The sequence below is a fragment of the Maniola jurtina genome, chromosome 19 (genome assembly GCF_905333055.1).
Source record: "Maniola jurtina chromosome 19, ilManJurt1.1, whole genome shotgun sequence".
NCBI lineage: Eukaryota > Metazoa > Arthropoda > Insecta > Lepidoptera > Nymphalidae > Maniola > Maniola jurtina.
Window position 1 is genome coordinate 1,848,446 of NC_060047.1, and position 18,006 is coordinate 1,866,451.

At 34.8% G+C, this 18,006-nt stretch overlaps 3 protein-coding genes across 5 annotated transcripts in view; 2 read left to right on the plus strand and 1 right to left on the minus strand.

The window, feature by feature from the left end:
• The window catches only part of LOC123874790 (probable glucosamine 6-phosphate N-acetyltransferase), a 59,168-nt gene extending 42,140 nt beyond the window's left edge, over nucleotides 1-17,028 (plus strand). Inside the window, exon 8 of the transcript XR_006798011.1 lies at nucleotides 16,776-17,028. The gene's annotated coding sequence lies outside the window, so the exon portion shown is untranslated. The remainder of the gene's footprint in view (nucleotides 1-16,775) is intronic.
• Nucleotides 1-18,006, minus strand: part of LOC123874789 (N-acylneuraminate-9-phosphatase) — a 32,924-nt gene that overhangs the window by 10,845 nt on the left and 4,073 nt on the right. The window contains exons 2-6 of one of the 3 annotated variants that reach the window (XM_045920286.1): nucleotides 14,922-15,096; nucleotides 12,735-12,819; nucleotides 10,650-10,788; nucleotides 10,380-10,463; nucleotides 3,031-8,871 (exon numbers count right to left, since the gene is read on the minus strand). In XM_045920286.1, coding sequence (XP_045776242.1) covers nucleotides 8,704-8,871; nucleotides 10,380-10,463; nucleotides 10,650-10,788; nucleotides 12,735-12,819; nucleotides 14,922-15,096 — 651 coding nt within the window. In that variant the 3' untranslated portion in view covers nucleotides 3,031-8,703. Of the gene's footprint in view, nucleotides 1-3,030; nucleotides 8,872-10,379; nucleotides 10,464-10,565; nucleotides 10,789-12,734; nucleotides 12,820-14,921; nucleotides 15,097-18,006 lie in introns of those variants that run through there. The other 2 variants (XR_006798010.1, XM_045920285.1) reach the window with 2 other exon arrangements.
• LOC123874791 (39S ribosomal protein L11, mitochondrial) lies at nucleotides 148-2,617 on the plus strand. Its single transcript, XM_045920289.1, has 4 exons — nucleotides 148-440; nucleotides 869-1,058; nucleotides 1,774-1,940; nucleotides 2,464-2,617. The coding sequence occupies exons 1-4, from the start codon at nucleotides 306-308 to the stop codon at nucleotides 2,560-2,562; spliced, it is 591 nt and encodes a 196-aa protein (XP_045776245.1). The 5' UTR covers nucleotides 148-305; the 3' UTR covers nucleotides 2,563-2,617.

The window sequence follows — 18,006 nt, forward strand, 5'->3', positions numbered from 1 at the left end:
AGTTTATAGGTAGGTAAATTGACACTGATTGCGATAATGTCATTGCGGCAATAGCGACAATAGTAATGAAAAGTTTCGTAATATAAGCACTTATGCTTTTTATTAGGTATCTCTTGCACAGCACAGCACAGATCTCTTGTCTGCTGCCAGTTGTCCATAGAGTAGGATGTATAGTTGTCATTGTCAAATTAGATTTGTTTTGGAGGTTATGTTATTATTTATTGAATTCGAAAATTAAAATTTACCTCCTTAAGTTTTTAAATTCAATAAATTAGAATTTCCGCTCTAATTTACCGTTAAGTAAAATGTCAAAGTCCGTAGCTCGGTTAAAATCGATGAAGAAAGTGGCGGACAAAATAGACCATTCCTCGAAGTTGAGAACCGATATTCCCGCTGGAATGGCTGCGCCTGGACCACCACTTGGTCCTATGCTTGGTCAGGTATGGCTTACATGCATACTTTAGTCACTTCCAAACTGCTAATAAAGCAAAACTCAAAACTTTATTGAAGTCATTAAAGTAGGTATTACACTTTGAAGGATGTGTTTACACTTTATAGTTGACTAGCGACCCGCCCCGGCTTCACACGGATAGCTTATCACAGTTTTTGTTGGGATCTCTTTTGAAAATAAAATATAATATAGCCTATGTCACTCAAAGAATTTTCCAAATTTATTCAATAGTTCCAGAGATTATGTTAAAATGTTGCCAAAATGTTAATTGTTAGCTACGTAATGGTAATTGTTAATGCGACCTTCTCTCTATCTCTCAGTGCCTGTCAAAATCGGTTAAAGGGATGGGCTGTGAAGAGCTAGCAGTCAGACAGACAGACACACTTTCCCACTTATAATACAGAGTTATTTTTTTAGCGCAACATCAATGTAGCAGCCTTCTGCAAGGATTTTAATGAACGCACAGCAAACATTAAACCTGGCATACCACTGCCGACCCGTGTTAAAGTTAACCCAGATAGGTCTTACCAACTGATCATACATCAACCTCCTGCGTCATACTTCTTGAAACAAGCTGCTGGAATCAACAGAGGCGCCATGGAACCAGGTTATTCTTTAGATTGTTTTTTTTTTTTTTTAATTTATTTATTTAATAAAAAAATTTTACAATGTTTACAAAGCAGGTGTATTCATAAACTTGATAAGTTTTTCCGCACACCTGTTTTCTTCTCAGACTTGGGCGCGTTTGGAACCCTCGTAACTTTAGTTTTAAGTTTACGTAATTAATTAATTATCGGACAAACAAAAGGTGTACAATAGTACCTATTTTGAATAAATGATTTTGATTTTGATTGTAAGTTCTGCTAATTCAATCTATATGCACATCTCATTAAGCGATGGCCACTCCTGTGAAACATGAAAGGCGGGAGTCCACAATGTTAATTTATACAAGCACACCGTCTGTCTACGTCTCTTCCAGACATAGCCGCTATGCTAAGATTCTCATTTCTAAAAACTTGTGTACATTCATCTCACAATCTTGATAAAAATAAATAAAATATGAAACTTCTCTCTTTTTCTCTTTATTGTTACAATTTTCTAGTACAAAAAAAGCCATTCTTATTCAATTCAAAATATTTTTATTCAATTAGACTTACTCTTGGAAAGGTCTATGTCCAGCCATGGACGCTTACAGGCTGATGGAATGAAAAAAAAGGACTTTTACCAGTACTTTTGAATAGTCAGAAGTGATTTATATAATTTTGTATACATTATATAATTTAAGACTTAATGAAAAAAGCTAATAAACACTTTCATTTCAGTAAGAGAAACCAGTGGCAAAATAACACTGAAGCACCTCTATGAAATAGCCAAAATAAAGTCTCAAGACCCAACCTTGGAATGGAAACCCTTGAAAGAGATCTGCACAATGCTCATAGCAACAGCCAGAACTTGTGGTATTGAAGTTGTGAAGGAACTTGATCCAAACGTAAGTGGGCATTAGATTTGACTTATTCTGTATTTAAATTTTTAATAATGTAGTTTTTAATGTAATTTTGTTTTAGTTTTTTGGGTTCCGTACCTCAAATGGAAGAACGGAACCCTTATAGGATCACTTTGTTGTCTGTCTGGCTGTTGTGTCTGTCAAGAAATAGGGTACTTCCCGTTGACGTAGAATCATGAAATTTGGCAGGTAGTTATATCAGAAAACCGTGAATTTGTGGTTACATTACCAAATACATAGACTGCTAAAATCATAACCCTTCCTTTCGGCTTTGCCGCAGTCGGGTAAAAAAAGGTCGGCATTGTAGCACCTCGCGAACCCAACCTCTATTGATTTTAAGAATTATGAGCCCTGCCTATTCAGCCTTGCAACACTGAGTTATGTTGGTTACTCTGGTTTTTACGATGCAATTTAGCTGGCATAGCACTGCACTAACTCTTTATGCCACTCTACTTTTTGGTACTTATTTCTTAGGTTTTTTTTATATCAAGAAAATTGTTATTTTCAGGAGTATGGTGAATTTCTCAACCAAAGGAAAGCTACTGTGGAGGAACAGAAGAAATTACTACAAGAGAAGAGAGAAGCTAAAATGTTACGAACTGCCTAATTTTATTACAATGTACCTATTTAGATTAGATGTAAATAAATTATAGTTAAAATACTTGTTAATTTTTCTTAAAAATTACATCAACTAGTCTTTATGCATAAAAGGAGAAACTGACATAATATCAACATTGCTGTTCGAATTGTTGGGATGGAAACTTGAGATTTTGCATGTAGGTTTTCTGAACCACAGTAACACCCGTATTCACAAACGTTACTATGAGGTCTCATAGTGCGCTCAAACGCACAGTGTAGGTTCCACCAATCAGATTACTTTATCACGTCAATTTACAATGATCTGATTGGTGGAACCTACACTATGAGTTCGAGCGCACTGTGAGACCTCATAGTAACGATTGTGAATACGGCCGTAAGACATAATTTTAAGAAATCATTCCAATGGATCTTCAAAAACTCTAAAACCAAGCAGGAGATGTTGCTGGAAAAATTTAGTTCAAAATAAAACAATATAAAATTTAAAGAAAAGTGTATTTGAACAAAACAGACGCCTTTTCAATTACAAAACTTAGAATTAACTTCTACATCATAAGTAGACATCTCAATTAAAATTACCCATTTTACATTCATTACATAGGTAGGTAGCAGGTACCGACATTTAAAAAACTTCACAGAATCAAAATAATCACAACACCCAATAAACTTTTTTATACACAACAAATTAGCACCTAAGTTATAGCTAATTTTCAAAACAGGTTTATTTATTTTTAGTAGCAAGTAGGTTTGTATAGGATTATTCACCATTACAATGACATTATTAAAATTATTTTTATGTGCGATATTAATTTTTATTAGCTAACTCTTGTACTATGTACCTGTTTGTACAGATTTTTCAAGAGTTTTAGAGAAGGATGTGTGTACTACGAAATAAGTATTGTCTAACGGCCAAAATTAATGCTCAATCCATCTTTAACTTGTCAATAAGTTACTTAGCAACGCTGTTATTTGTCAAAAATACTTGATAAATAACAACATTGCTAAGTAAGTTATCGACAGATTACAGATAGATTGATTATTAATTTCGGCCATTAATGTCCATTGATATTCTAGCGAAGTTTCGTAATACAGACGCTAATTAATTTTGACAGGATTAAACTAAACCTAGATTAAACTGAATATAAAAGAGGGTGTATAAGAAAGGTGAATAATTTGTAATTTAGTTTAGTTTAATAAGAAATGACGTGAACTTTTTGTTAAGTTATCCGTTTGAGTAATATTTATGACACTTAGCGATTTACATATTTACTGGCCCTTAATTAGATAGTAAAATAATATGAGTAATAAGACGTAGAATTTTTTTAACATTATATTTGCGCGGTTCGCTCTTTATTATTCCATAGGTAGGTACTTATCAGACCTAAAAGTTTAATGTATAATTTAAATAGGTATATATAATGCATAAAGTTTGAGAATGGACTTTCCATATTTGCTTTATGTCAACTGTCATGTTAAAAGTACGGGGTGCCCTTAGGCGAAATGCGGTGCAGTTTAAAACCCCGAAAGAATTTAAATCAATCAAAATCTCGTGCGGATTTAATTCCGGAGAACGCGCGCTTCTACGTAGGTCTGTAGTTCATAGATTTTGCAGAAAAAATGTATGGAATTTTACCGTGGGGCGCGCTAGCTCTTAGGGAGAGATCTATAGAGGCGCTCTGACTTTGCTTACACTTAAGACAGTGTTAAAACGAGACAGATGCATATCTTTCACATAAATCTGTTTCATTTTAACCAAATATGAAGTCTGAGCAAAGTTAAAGTGCGCGCTACAAATCTCAGGGTTAGACTATGGATTAAAATCATACTTTTGACATGACAGTAATCACATAGAACATTTATGCACTGTACCTACTTAATTTTCAACAGTATGGCGCGCAGTTTTACATAAGAACGCCTCTATTATCCTATATATCACATCACCCCAGTCTATCAAGATCTAAGATAAGCTTAAACTTAGCCAGTTTCAATAGAACCTACTTTTATAGAACTTTGTGCTGGACCAGAGTTTAGTTTAGTTTATTTTTTAATTATGGAAACTTCCATAAACGTTGCTCTCTAGACAGTGTGCCATAACGCGCCTTGCTAACAGTTTCTATTGAAACTGATTAATAATTACAAAAATCAGACACTAAGCCTAAGTATAAAAATAACTCTATAGTTGTTTAAACTTACTATTCTACTGACACAATTAATAAGAAGATAAAAAAATAAAACTTTTAACATTCCTAAGTCCACAGCATAAGTCATAACTAAAAGATTTTTTTTCTACAACTCTTAAGGTAAGAGTAAACATTAGCGTCAATATTTCTTAAGATAGGTACATAGTTAGGTATATACATAGTTTTTTTAAACACACAATGTCTATTTAAAGCTTAAGTAAAGCGTGAAGTATTTTCACAATAGTTTAAATCGCGTAAGTTTTAATAAGGAACAGAATATCACTGAATACTTTTCATGAGGTATTAAGATTAAAAAGTAACTTGGTAAAAAAAAACTAAAACTTTTTTTTAATATTTGGGTATGGGGGTAGTACTTAACAAAATCATTGGGAATCAATTAAGTTTCTTTCTTTGATTTTGTTTTATTGAATAAATATTTAACTAACCCATAAAAAAAGGGTCCAAGATGGTTCTCATTTTTTTATAAACAACTTTTTTTAAAATATTATTTGTACAATGTAGATAATTGTACAATATACAAACGCGTTACGCGCAAAAAAATTACGTTACTGTTTTATATAAATGAGTGATTGAAAAAATTCTTAAAAGAATCGATTACATGCCGCATTAGCATGCGACAGGTAATTTCACGGTATACTTGTGTCAAATTATTCATTACAACTGATATTTACATTTTTTTTAAATAGGACTCGCCGTTTATGCTCTATGGGTCAACTGACCTGTCAAAAATACGATTTACTTCGGCCTTACTGCTCTTAGATTAGGGACTAAAATCGTACTTTTGACATGACAGTTGACACATACAGATAATATGGCGAGTACCTTTTGAAAATTAATTCACTATGGTATTCATTTATGTACCGGAAGTAAGTTCTGATAAACGTGACATGGTTAGTGCTAAATTAATATGCATAATTATGGCATAATTACTAAATTAAATACCTAATAGGTACTTGCTAATCATCTATCATTTTATATTTATATTTCCCAGTTTAAAAATTATATATATGAAAAATTGAAATGCTTTCATTAAAATAAAATAGCCTCAAATATTAAGATTAAATACAATATTTTATACATTTTGTACTGTTAGGTGAATGAATCAGTTTTGTACTTTGAATTTGGTTAGCTTTTTTTGAATTTATACCCATGAAAAAGTTAACCTCTAATGGCCCAAATTAACAATCAATCCTATCTGTAATTATAGGTTATTTGACAAAAAATTATATAGAGTATATTGATAATGTCACTAACGGCCGAAATTAATAACTACCTAATCTATCTGTAATCTGTCAATAAATTTCTTAGCAGTCATGAATTATATGATCTTTTTTGACAAATAACCTAGTTGCTAAGTTACTTATCGACAGATTAAAGATAGATTGATTATTGATTTCGGGCGTAAGTAATCTAACGACAGATTAAAGATCGGCTTGATTGTTAATTTCGGCTATTACTCATGCAATTTTATAACTTTCTTAGAACTTCCAAATTGCGGTAATATCCAAAGGATTTTACACAAGATTAAAAAAAATCATAACATATTTATCATTTCGTATGTCGATTTCGGTATAAAACTTTGAAACTTTTTTTTGTGTCATAGCACAACAAAACAATATAAAAATTAGATTTTACATTTTTTCTAACAATGTAAAACATTTTTTTTAGTTAATAATAGAAAACATTTAAAAATTTTATACGTGAGCACTACAATTAAAAAATTTAAGAACAAATCGATGCCATTCGATGTCATTGGCTTCAGTTTTCACATTAAAAATATCGCAGTAAAAAAACGGCCATGTTGACAAAAATATGTGGCAATCGTAAATAATATAAAGTGCGTTCAAAGTTTTGGAAGGAATGCATCAGCACATAAAAGATTTATAAATAAACTTGGCAGATCCCAGACGTCGCGTTGTGTTGTCACAATAAACATTATTTACAATTTGTATGTTCGAGGTAAACAACCACATCTACACAACCTTTAGAACACGTCAAAATAAATTATTACCTACCTACGCTAATTTTAGTTTCTAGCTATAGTGCTAATTCGGTTGGACATACCTACATCTCTTGAATTAATTTCAAAGACAGCTCTAAACATAGTGCCCTAATAGTTTCTTTTAGCTGTCAATATACATAGTTTAGTGTTGTGTACAGCGAAATTAGCACCATTTAACATTAACCCTTATATGATTTAGGTTAAGGTAACACAAGTAGTGATAACAAACTTACATTCGGATCTAAAATTACCTAAAATTAAGTAAATAAAAAATCTACCTACACCTTCATAATGTAAGTTGTGGGATATTATAATAATGCTGTAGATTCATCAGTTTAAGTTTAGTTCACTTTAGTGCTAAAGTAAAGCAATAAAGTAGGAAAATATAGGACATAAGTTTTAAAGTTGCACAAGGAGAAACAAGGAACTATTATAACATTTTTTCTTTTAACTATTTAGACACCCTTGTTCGGGTATAATTTGAATAATAGTTTACATCAATCTACTAACTTATTAAAGAATGATAGTTGAACTTTGTCATTAGAAAATGGCAATTTTGAGCTAAAGTTTCAGGCCAAAGTATGACCAAATTGGCAATTTTAGTAATAAATACAACACAACTAAAAGACGAGCTTAATTATTGAGCTTGATTTTAGTGTGAATTCAATTTTAGTCGCGTTTAGTCTAATTGGCCGATCTGCCGATTTAAATTGCAATTTTTTTATTTGTACTAAGTAACTAATTTTAGTTAAACAAACTTTGGTTTTAAAATGTAGGCAACTTTGCAATTTGCTATTATTATTAGTAAAAAAGCAAGTACCTATATATTTCAATATTTCTTACAATTTTAGTTGCGCAATTAAATAAAACTGCAACTAAAGTTCCCATAAACTAATTGATAAGATGCTAATTCTGTTGTAAGTACACAATCTTTCAACTAAACTAAGTTGGCTAGTCTAAATCTAATGCTATCCTTTTCCACACGGAGCATTGTAAAAGGGATAGCATAACATTTAGGCAACAACAACAGAATTAGCACCCTTTGTTCTAATTCGATTCTACATAATCTCTAAATCGACATGTCTTGAATTAATGCTATTCTATTCTGCAGGTAACATTTTGAAAAGGATATCACTATTTCTAGACAGCTGTCAATTTTGTTTAGAACCTCTAAACCTCGTGTATAACCAAAGTAGCCATTAGCACCATTAGGTATATTGATAGGTATGATAATATTTTCATACTTATAAAAACTAAGTGTAAGGTAAATTATAAAATTAAGTATGCATTGTTTTCAACCTCTTTCAACCTTTTTGTTACTTGTTTAAACTAGATGCATACCATGTCAGAAACCTTTAACCAAGTGCCAATAACAACTGTATAAAGTTTCAAATCCCCATACGCATAGAATACGAACGCACAAACATTAGTTTTTATATTAAAAAATATATATAGAAATATGCAAACGACAAAGAATAAATTACAGAAAAGTAGGAAGATTTCTACGATCCATTGCGTGCGATGCGACACCATTGATTTTTTTTTTGTCTTATACAAGGGCGTCGGATTAGTCCGTAGCCACCAAGGCTATTCACCTATCATTTCCCAAATTATATCCTAAAAACCATCCTAGCCATACAAAAACTGTATAGTATCAACTCCCGATGCGTTTAGAATACGAACGCACAAATATGAATTTTTATATAACAAAAAATATATAGAACACGCAATCAGCGACAAAATAACAAATTTTAGAAATAAACAAAAATTTTCACGACTCATTGCGTAGAACACCATAGCTTATAATTAATTTGTTTTTTTGTCGCCTGTCATTCCACACTAAGCCATCGTTTAAACAACAAGGCCGTGCGATGAATCCGTAGCCACCAAGGCTATATCTACCACCTATCATTTCCCACCTTATATTCCAAGAACCTTAATCCTACGGTCAATATACTTTTGAGGTATGAGCGGATCTCTTAAATTTCGGCGAGTTCGGTAGCACCTCAGGTAGTTCTGTCACCTTGTGGATTGTGAAGTCTGGTAAGTCGGATTCCATTTCGTCAGATTGCAACGGAATCCAGACCGTGCCGCCTAATTCGGCTTCTTTACCACCCTGAAAGACAACATTAATCATTAAAGGCATTTACGTTATTGTTAGTTTTTTTAAATATTAGCCAAGTTTATAATAATGATTTATATTCCCCTTTTTCCTCCAACTAAGCGTAAAGCTTGTGATAGGAGTAGGTACTACAAAACAACGAGTGGGGTTTGAACCTTTCGGATTTCAGTTCGCTCATTTAACCGTTGAGCTATCGAGACAGGAGCAACAATATGCGACAACACAGCATGCTACTCATACAAATATAATAATTTTTGCAACCATCTATTTTACGCCGAGACAACGACGTGCTATAGAACAAGAATATTGTAGCATGCGGTCCTGTGGCATGCCTCAATATCGCATTGTATTGCTCTGGCTGAAACAGGCTTTTTTTTTTAAATTATACTAGCGACCCGCCCCGGCTTCGCACTGGTGGACACTACCACGAAAAATCCTATCTATTTTCCGGGATAAAATATAGCCTATACGGATTCGGAAGAATCCCTCTAAGTAATGGTAAAAGAAATTTTGAAATCGGTCCAGTAGTTTTTGAGCCTATTCAATACAAACATACAAAAATACAAAGGTTTTCTCTTTATAATATTAGTATAGATAGACTAGCGCTTGGCTGCAATCAGACCTGTTAGCAAGTGATGATGCAGCCTAAGATGGTGCGCGCTTGCCTAGAAGTTGCCTATTCACTCTTGACTTGAAGGTACAAGGAACTTATAAGGACTTTATAAGGAAGTAGGTACGCGACAACCGATAAAATGCAACGCAACAAAACGCCATGCTACAAGTAATACCCAACATCTTTGCATTTTATTGGGTCGACATGTATATTATTAACTTACTAATATGTTCTACTGCCTTCCTTTACCTATCTGGAACAGCGATTATGTATGTCATTGTCAATACTAATTGGTTTCGTAATTAATTATCTATTATACCTACTAGTGTATGGTGATGTAACGATCTTCTGCATTTGCATTCCAGGTAATTTGAACTTTTACAATTTCCGCTCGGGAATGTAAATCCCCAAGAATTTCTGGACGAATATTTTGCTAATTATTATCTACGTAGAATAGATATTTGTGGAATAAGTATTTTTAGATTAAAAGGCTGAACTGGGTGAACCCTTGTTATTGTAAAATTATTATGATTGTACTGTAAAATTGGTTAAGGATTTTATTTATTTTCAACTTGAAAATTCAATTAAATTGCATTCCGCAATCCTGAATGTGAACATTGCATTCGTGGCTCAAATTCAGTAATTTTTTATAGCTGTTAGTTTAAAATATTACCATAAAATTGTACTTCCTGAAAAAATGATTCCTAGAGTTACTTTGAATTACCCAGCTTGTCTCTAACCATCGTGCAAATCCTCCTCTCGCTTCGACCTCCTAAAGTATGGAGGCTTCAAGAAAGATGTTTAGGTCTGGTTTCATCCAGGCAAGTCCATGGAAACACAGTCAAGGTGGTTTCACCAAGTTACATTACATATATTTTAAAAAGTTTACCTTAATATCTGTCTCCAGCTTGTCTCCGTCCATGATGCAAGTTCTAGCTTCAACCCCTAAGAGCTTGCAGGCTTCCAGAAAGATGTTCTGATCTGGCTTCTTCCAGGGAAAGACCATGGAAACCAGCATAGTCAAGGTGGTTTCACAGACCTAGCCACCAAGTTACACATTTGAAAAAAATTTTACCTTAATATCTGTCTCCAGCTTGTCTCCGACCATGATGCAAGTTCTAGCTTCAACCCCTAAGAGCTTGCAGGCTTCCAGAAAGATGTTCTGGTCTGGCTTCTCCCAGGGCAGGTCTCCAGAGACCAGCACACAATCGAAGTACTTCCTCAGGCCGAGACGTTCAATCTTCTGCCACTGGGCTCGAGAGGGCCCGTTCGTGATCAGACCGAGTAGATAATCCTCCCTGAACCACATTTAGCCAGCCCTTTATTGCCAGGCGACGACATGCTGGCAATCAGCATGTGGCCGCAGGTGGTGTCACGTAATTTGACATCTGACCATTTCAACAGTAATGATAACTAGTTGCGTCACAGGTTATCGTCTAAGTTATCTGGTGTTTAATTTTTTCAATAAACTTTATATAAAAAAACATATTGCGTGGCAGATGTTGAATCAGCAGGCCCAGCACCAAGTTGTGATACATCACATAACGATTATACGTCGCTATTGTTGTTATTGACTGAACTGTGCATTTTGGCTAGTAGCCAGATTGTCAGCCAATCGATATTGATCGGGATCGTCACATTTTAGGTGTCATAATATTTTGTCGCTACGGTCACTGGTGATCAAAATCTATTTATGCAATATAAAAAAGTTCACTTAACATATTATTACTGTTCAGGTCTCAATTTACGTGATAGCACCAGTACAAGAAATAAAAATGACCTCGCACACTCTTTCTCAATCTGAATTAGTTTTTTAACCGTGCGAGAACATTCCGAAAATAGGCATGATAAAAAAATCTATTCACATATAATTTATTTAAACGTAGTATAAATTATACGTAAATATACACTTAATAACTAATGCTAAGTTGACTAAGTATGAAAATCACTTTCGAAAATAGCAATTCTGGTCAACATAACATAACTTATCAATATAAAATGGAGATATTTTTAACGGAACAAAACAACAAAAAAAATATCTGATATTTTTCATTCAAACGTCTAATCATAAGCAAATCTGGTATTTTTAGTATACTTGTCGACTCATACGCGCACCACATGACAGTTGACACGTCCATTTCACTCGACACCCAAAACTTTAATGACTAATGAGCGTTAATGTGTATTGAGTACATGAATAATTATGCTAACTACCCTCGTATGTGGTGTTGTGTATGAAGCGACACATATACTAGAGAATATTATTTTGATATTGTAATATTTATAAATTAATGTAAAGTGAATTTATGGTTGAAATTACCTCCATAGGTCATACTTATTAAAATTTTTGAGGCAACATTTATTACCTTCTCGGTGCACTCCCTCATATATTATAAATACAATTCAAACCTAAGTGTTGCGCACGCGGCGCCCAGAGTTTAGTCACTCCTTGAGCAACAACTGAACTGTTGAAAAACAAGTCATTTTATTAGCAAACATGCGTTTCAAGCCAGCCCAAATACATTCGCAGAGGTAAACTTCGCAAAAACCCGTATTTTTTCTCGAATTTTTTTTCACTTACTAAGATTTTTTCAATTTTTTTGTGTAACAATGAAACGAATATAATTTCGCCAACTTCTTTTCCATCTTTACATATTTATCTTTACCTCTACAAAACTTTGGGGCTGACTTTCATGACATGAAAGTTTCAAAAAAATTCAGTAGATCTAAACATTGTAACTCGTACACAGTATTATGTGGCATGCATGCATCCAAATGATTGAAGGATGGTAGCTGACAAGCGAACCCAAGATTAGAAATGACAATGAACATGAGAATATTGAAAATTTTACTTTTTACGATGGACTTTTCGAGTCACCACATAACACCATGCAGACATCAATAAAGTTGTTCTAAGATTACATTTTAAGAGTCTATTTTGAAGATCTGCCAAATGGCTTTAAGATTGTTTTGCAATTGCTGTGCATATATGCATATAAAATCTTACAACATCTTTTTCAGGTGTATAGAAGGCAATCGCTTTGGCTATTAATTTTTGTAAGTACATTTTGAAATCAGCCATTTTTGAAATCCTCAAAGAAATTGCCCCGCTTAAAATACTTTTTGTTACATCATGAAGAAATATTTTCCCAAGTGTTTAGTAGAAACGCGTGAAACATAAGGAAGGTGATATTAAATATTTCTGCATAATATAAAATTGATATTGTACTGGATGTGGACATACCTCAACGTTTCTAACAGATGTATTACATCGGGGGTCAATGCTAAATAATGAAACCTTAATTTTAGCCATTCGGCTGATATATTTTCTGGAACAAACAAAGTACGTCATATGAGTAAAACTAACTAATTAAAATGTTATTATTAGCTTTTAGCGTAGGTACGTTTCAGAAAACTATTGAAAAAGTCGATGTAGATTTAACTTAAAATTTAAAAAACCCCCGTCACAAAAACCTCTATAAGAAAACTAGGAAAGAGCTGATAACTTTCAAACGGCTGAACCGATTTTCTTGGATTATAGCTAAGAGCACTCTCGATCAAGCCACCTTTCAAACAAAAAAAAATTGGTTGTCTGTAAAGTCGGTTTACTGACGATAGTTGAACGTGACAACAAAGGCCGATTGTGCTTCTCTGTCGCTCGTTCCGCGCTCTCGCTTGCACTTCAAGCCTTACATGGAACGCCTCAGAGCGAGGTAACGCCGCATGAGTCATGTTTTTTCGTGCGTGCAGCCGGCTCTATCGAATTATAAGACGTTGTCACGTCAAAAAAAAACTAAATTAAAATCGGTTCATTAGTTTAGAGCTACGATGCCACACACAGATACACAGATACACACGTCAAACTTATAACACCCCTCTTTTTGGGTCGGGGGTTAAAAATGGAGTCTTTTGATGAGTAACTGCCGACATTTTTACGGCTCTTTTCGGAAAAATCGGCTTTCCAAACCGGTGGTAGACTTGACATGTTATCATAAGCGACTTTAGGTACATATAAAGGCCATACGTAGGGCTTCATCAAACACATTATTTGAGTTCACGAATTCGTAGATATGGCATGACGTAACTCGGTATGACGTACCAATGTAAGATGAAAAGCCCACGCAATAGTGTAAACAATGTCTGCTCCAAAACGTGTCTATTACGAACCATTAAGTTAGTACCTACCTAGTTCCTATTATGTATTTGAATTACCTTCCTAATATTTTTCTTTATGGGGAAACCTGAAGTTCAAAATGACTGTGTGAAAAAGGCATATTTATTTTCCTGTTATCAGTTTTTTTTTAAGAATATTAGCCATGTTAAATGACTAATATTCCCCTTTCCTCTCCAACTAAGCGTCAGGCTTGTGCTAGGAGTAGGTACGACAATAGTGCAACGGGCGGGGTTTGAACCGTCGACCTTTCGGTTTTCAGTCCACTCCTTTACTATCAGTAGATAGTAGGTACCTACCTATTCTGTTTAGTAGATAAATCACACTAATATTATAAAGGCGAAAGTTTGTTTGTATGTGTGTGTGTGTGTGTGCGTGTGTGTGTGTGTGTGTGTGTGTGTTTGTTACTCCTTCACGCAAAAACTACTGGACGGATGTGGCTGAAATTTAGAATGGAGATAGATTATACCCTGGATTAGCACATAGGCTACTTTTTATCCCTTAAAATCAAAGAGAACTTCATCCACGCGAACGAAGTCGCGGGCATCAGCTAGTCATTAAATAATCCTTGACCTTTTCCTACATTGAAACCTGAATCTCTTAAACAAACAATCTAATACTTTGTACCTACATTGTATATCCATCCATATATTACCTATAGTAGTACATTGTATATTACCTATAGTAAAAACAAAGGCGACAAAGATATTAAAAGTTGCAGCGTCAAATGGATCAGCTCCAAGGAGAAATTTATTTATATGCAGAAGTAGGTACCTAATTATATTAATGTGCCACGAAAGAAATCACCGACTGAATTTTTAAGGTTCCGTACCTCAAAAGGAAAAACGGAACCCTTATAGGATCACTTTCTGTCTGTCTGTCCGTCCGTCCGTCGAGTCTGACAAGAGAACCTATAGGGTACTTCCCGTTGACCTAGAATCATGAAATTTGGCAGGTAGGTAGTTCTTATAGCACAAGTAAAGGAATCTGAAAACTGTGAATTTGTAGTCACATCATTAAAAAAATAAAATGTTTAAATTTTCAAAGTAAGATAACTATACCAAGTGGGATATCATAATATGAAAGGGCTTTACCTGTACATTCTAAGACAGATTTTTATTTATGTTTATTATGAATAGTAGTTTTTGATTTATAGTGCAAAATGTCGGAAAAATACCCGAGTACGGAACCCTCGGTGCGCGAGTCTGACTCGCACTTGGCTGGTTTTTTTTTTTAGAGAAAAATAAAAAATATACTAACTGGCAATATGCCTATAGTTTTTGGGCAGCGAGTTTCGCCAGAGGTGCGTGGGCCACTCGTATATCCCGTAGGTATCATCATCCGGTCTGGCCCTGAACGCTCGGAGGAAAGAGGACGCGCTCTCCGCAGCGGCCTCCCGGGGCAAGCCATACTGGTGCTCTAAAACTTCCACGAGCTGCCAACAAGGAAAAACATTCATGAATGAAACCTTCAAAGATTCCCGAAGATAAGAAGAATACTCCGGAAGTGGTAACCCTTTTCAAATGCTATAACTTATTTTCAATTGAAAAATTTAAAAATCCCCGACACAAAACCTTTAATAACTTTCAAACGGCTGAACCGATTTTCTTGGATTATATCTAAGGACACTCTCGATCAAGCCACCATTCAAACAAAAAAAAACTAAATTAAAATCGGTTCATTCGTTTAGTTTAGGAGCTACGATGCCACAGACAGATACACAGATACACACGTCAAACTTATAACACCCCTCTTTTTGGGTCGGGGGTTAAAAAGGCACGACTAAAACTTCCATGTTTACTCACAAAATGTAATCATGTTGATAATATCACGAATGATTTAGTTTAAGAGGTGCAAAACAGGCATTTGAAAAGGCTAATACTGATTGCGTGGCGTATAAAAATAATGAGAGGCCGCCCAAAATTCTTGGACTTGGGCGTAACATTGTCTCGGGGAAATATTCTTTGCAAGGGTAATCTTTATTAGGTAGCCGTCATGGGTACCACTGGCCACGGCTACCAAACACCTGGTTATTTAGTCAGCCGGATGTCCGCTGCAGCAGACCCACCACTGGGACACTACGTGCGCACCAAACACTTTTAGAGGCATGCCTTAACCACAGCATGCCAATCAAGCCGAGGACCACACTGTGAACGGCGGATCCCCCCGTGTCCATCATCTACAGGTCCTCCCGATCGCTAGGGTTCGCAAATCCCTCTCTCCGTTCAGAGGGATGCCCGGACAACACCCCTTCCCTGTCAGGTCAATTAGCTATGGCCAACAATATCACACAAAGAGAAATTGTTAACCATGTTACCAGGGTACACCGGCCCAAGGCTGCTGTTACCTGTAACACTCAGGCACACGAGGAGGTTACCTGGCTGGTACCCCATGGTTGAGGTTTCTAGTGGCAAGCTCTACAAACGCCAAAATTTTCTCGAATTGCCAAGATAAAAACCTACACTGGCGTATAATTTCCTATTGTAAAGTCCTTGAATTTATTTAGATTGGGGTATTAGGCTCTTGTAAAATTAAAGATAAGCGATTTTAGAGAATATCGTCTATATTTTTATGTTGCATTGTATATTTAAGCATTAGTATTATTGCTTAGACGAAGTGAATGAATGAATGAATATACAGAAAAAACACATACAAAGCACAAAAAAAAACATGTCCCTAGGTACAATTTGGCGGCCTTATCGCTATATAGCGATCTCTTCCAGGCAACCAAAATGGCGCAAAAGACATAGCTATAGATATTAGAGGTAGGTGGTGCAAGTATATGTATATATTTATGTATAATGATATATAAATAAATACATTCCTTGAAGCGTTATGTCATTCGATAATAGGAATCTTGGCTACGCATTTACATAAGTAACAAAAATTACGCATTTTATATCTTACGTACAATTTCAATCTTTGTACAGTACGCATTCAGAATCATTCTTCTGTGCATTGCCATATTGTTTTTGTATTTTTGTGTAGAGAAGATTTCTCTACATTACATTTCAATTGTATTCCATCTTTTACGCATTTGCATTCCATCTCCAAACTCGCACACGTTTGCATTCTGCGTACGAAATGTAAGTATAGTAAAGTATAGTGAATAAGTCCGGTAACGAGCTGGCTAGCATCGCCTCGGTGCCGAGCGCCACAAATACCTACCTAATGTTCGTGCGCTGTGCAACCGAGTAGGTACCCTTCCTTGCATAATATAATATTATCTTATACCGACATAATTTTGTATTGAGTGTACTGAGTAGTCTTACCCGTATATCATACAGTTAATTTATAGAGGAATGTGCAGCGCCCAGACAAGTCGCCAAGACTTCAGGGCGCTAAGAATTCAATGTAAATAGTTTTAGAATATTGTAAATACAATAAATAAATAAATAAATAAATAAGAAGATAAATGCGCGCCGTATCATATTTAGTTATTAAAGGTTGCCTGGTAGAGATTGCTCCAAGCAATAAGGCCGCCTTTGCACACAATTGTTTTTCTCTGTTTTCTTCTTACTGTGTTGTTATCCTTTACATGTGTTTTTGTGTGCAATAAAGAGTTTCTATCTATCTATCTATCTATCTATTTAGCTACCTGATAAAAATGTACTCGTAAGTAGGTAATTGAGATCGATTGTGCTAGATAAACAAAGTTGACTCAGGTCTGTAACTGAATGGGTGCCCGAAATTCCTTTTAATTTCAGTAAAATCGCTAATCACACAGAATCTCGATGCAAACATACACACACACACATAGACTGCTAAAATCATAACCTTTCCTATTGGCTTTGCCGCAGTCGGGTAAAAAGACATGTTTTCAGTGAGAAATAAGACGTTAGAGAATATTTGTATAAGATAAGCAATAAGGAACTGTCTGTCTGTCTAGTCCAGGAATAGTCCGGGGTCGATGCACCTCGGGTTCAGTACGCTCACCTGTTCTTTGGCACAGCATCGCGTTTTGTAAGACGATCCTTTAACTAATGAACAATAATTTGTACTATTATTGTTTTGACGTATATGGGGAATACGGAATGGCTTGTTCTTATCCTGATAAAATCAGTTCAGTAGGTATTTTTAAGTTTTACTAAGTAAAGGAATAAATCCGAAAATCGTGAATTTGTGGTTATATCATACAAAAAAATATTAATGAAAATTCTAGAAATAAAGATTCTAAAAAGCGACAGCTGTTAAAATGATTAAATTTCTTTAAAATGTAGGTAAAACTCTATCATACAAGTTTAAATTAAAAATTTAAAACACCCCCGACAAGTGAAGGTTACAGTAACTAGAAAAGAGCTGATAAATTTCAAACGGCTGAACGGCTGAACCGATTTTCTTTGAT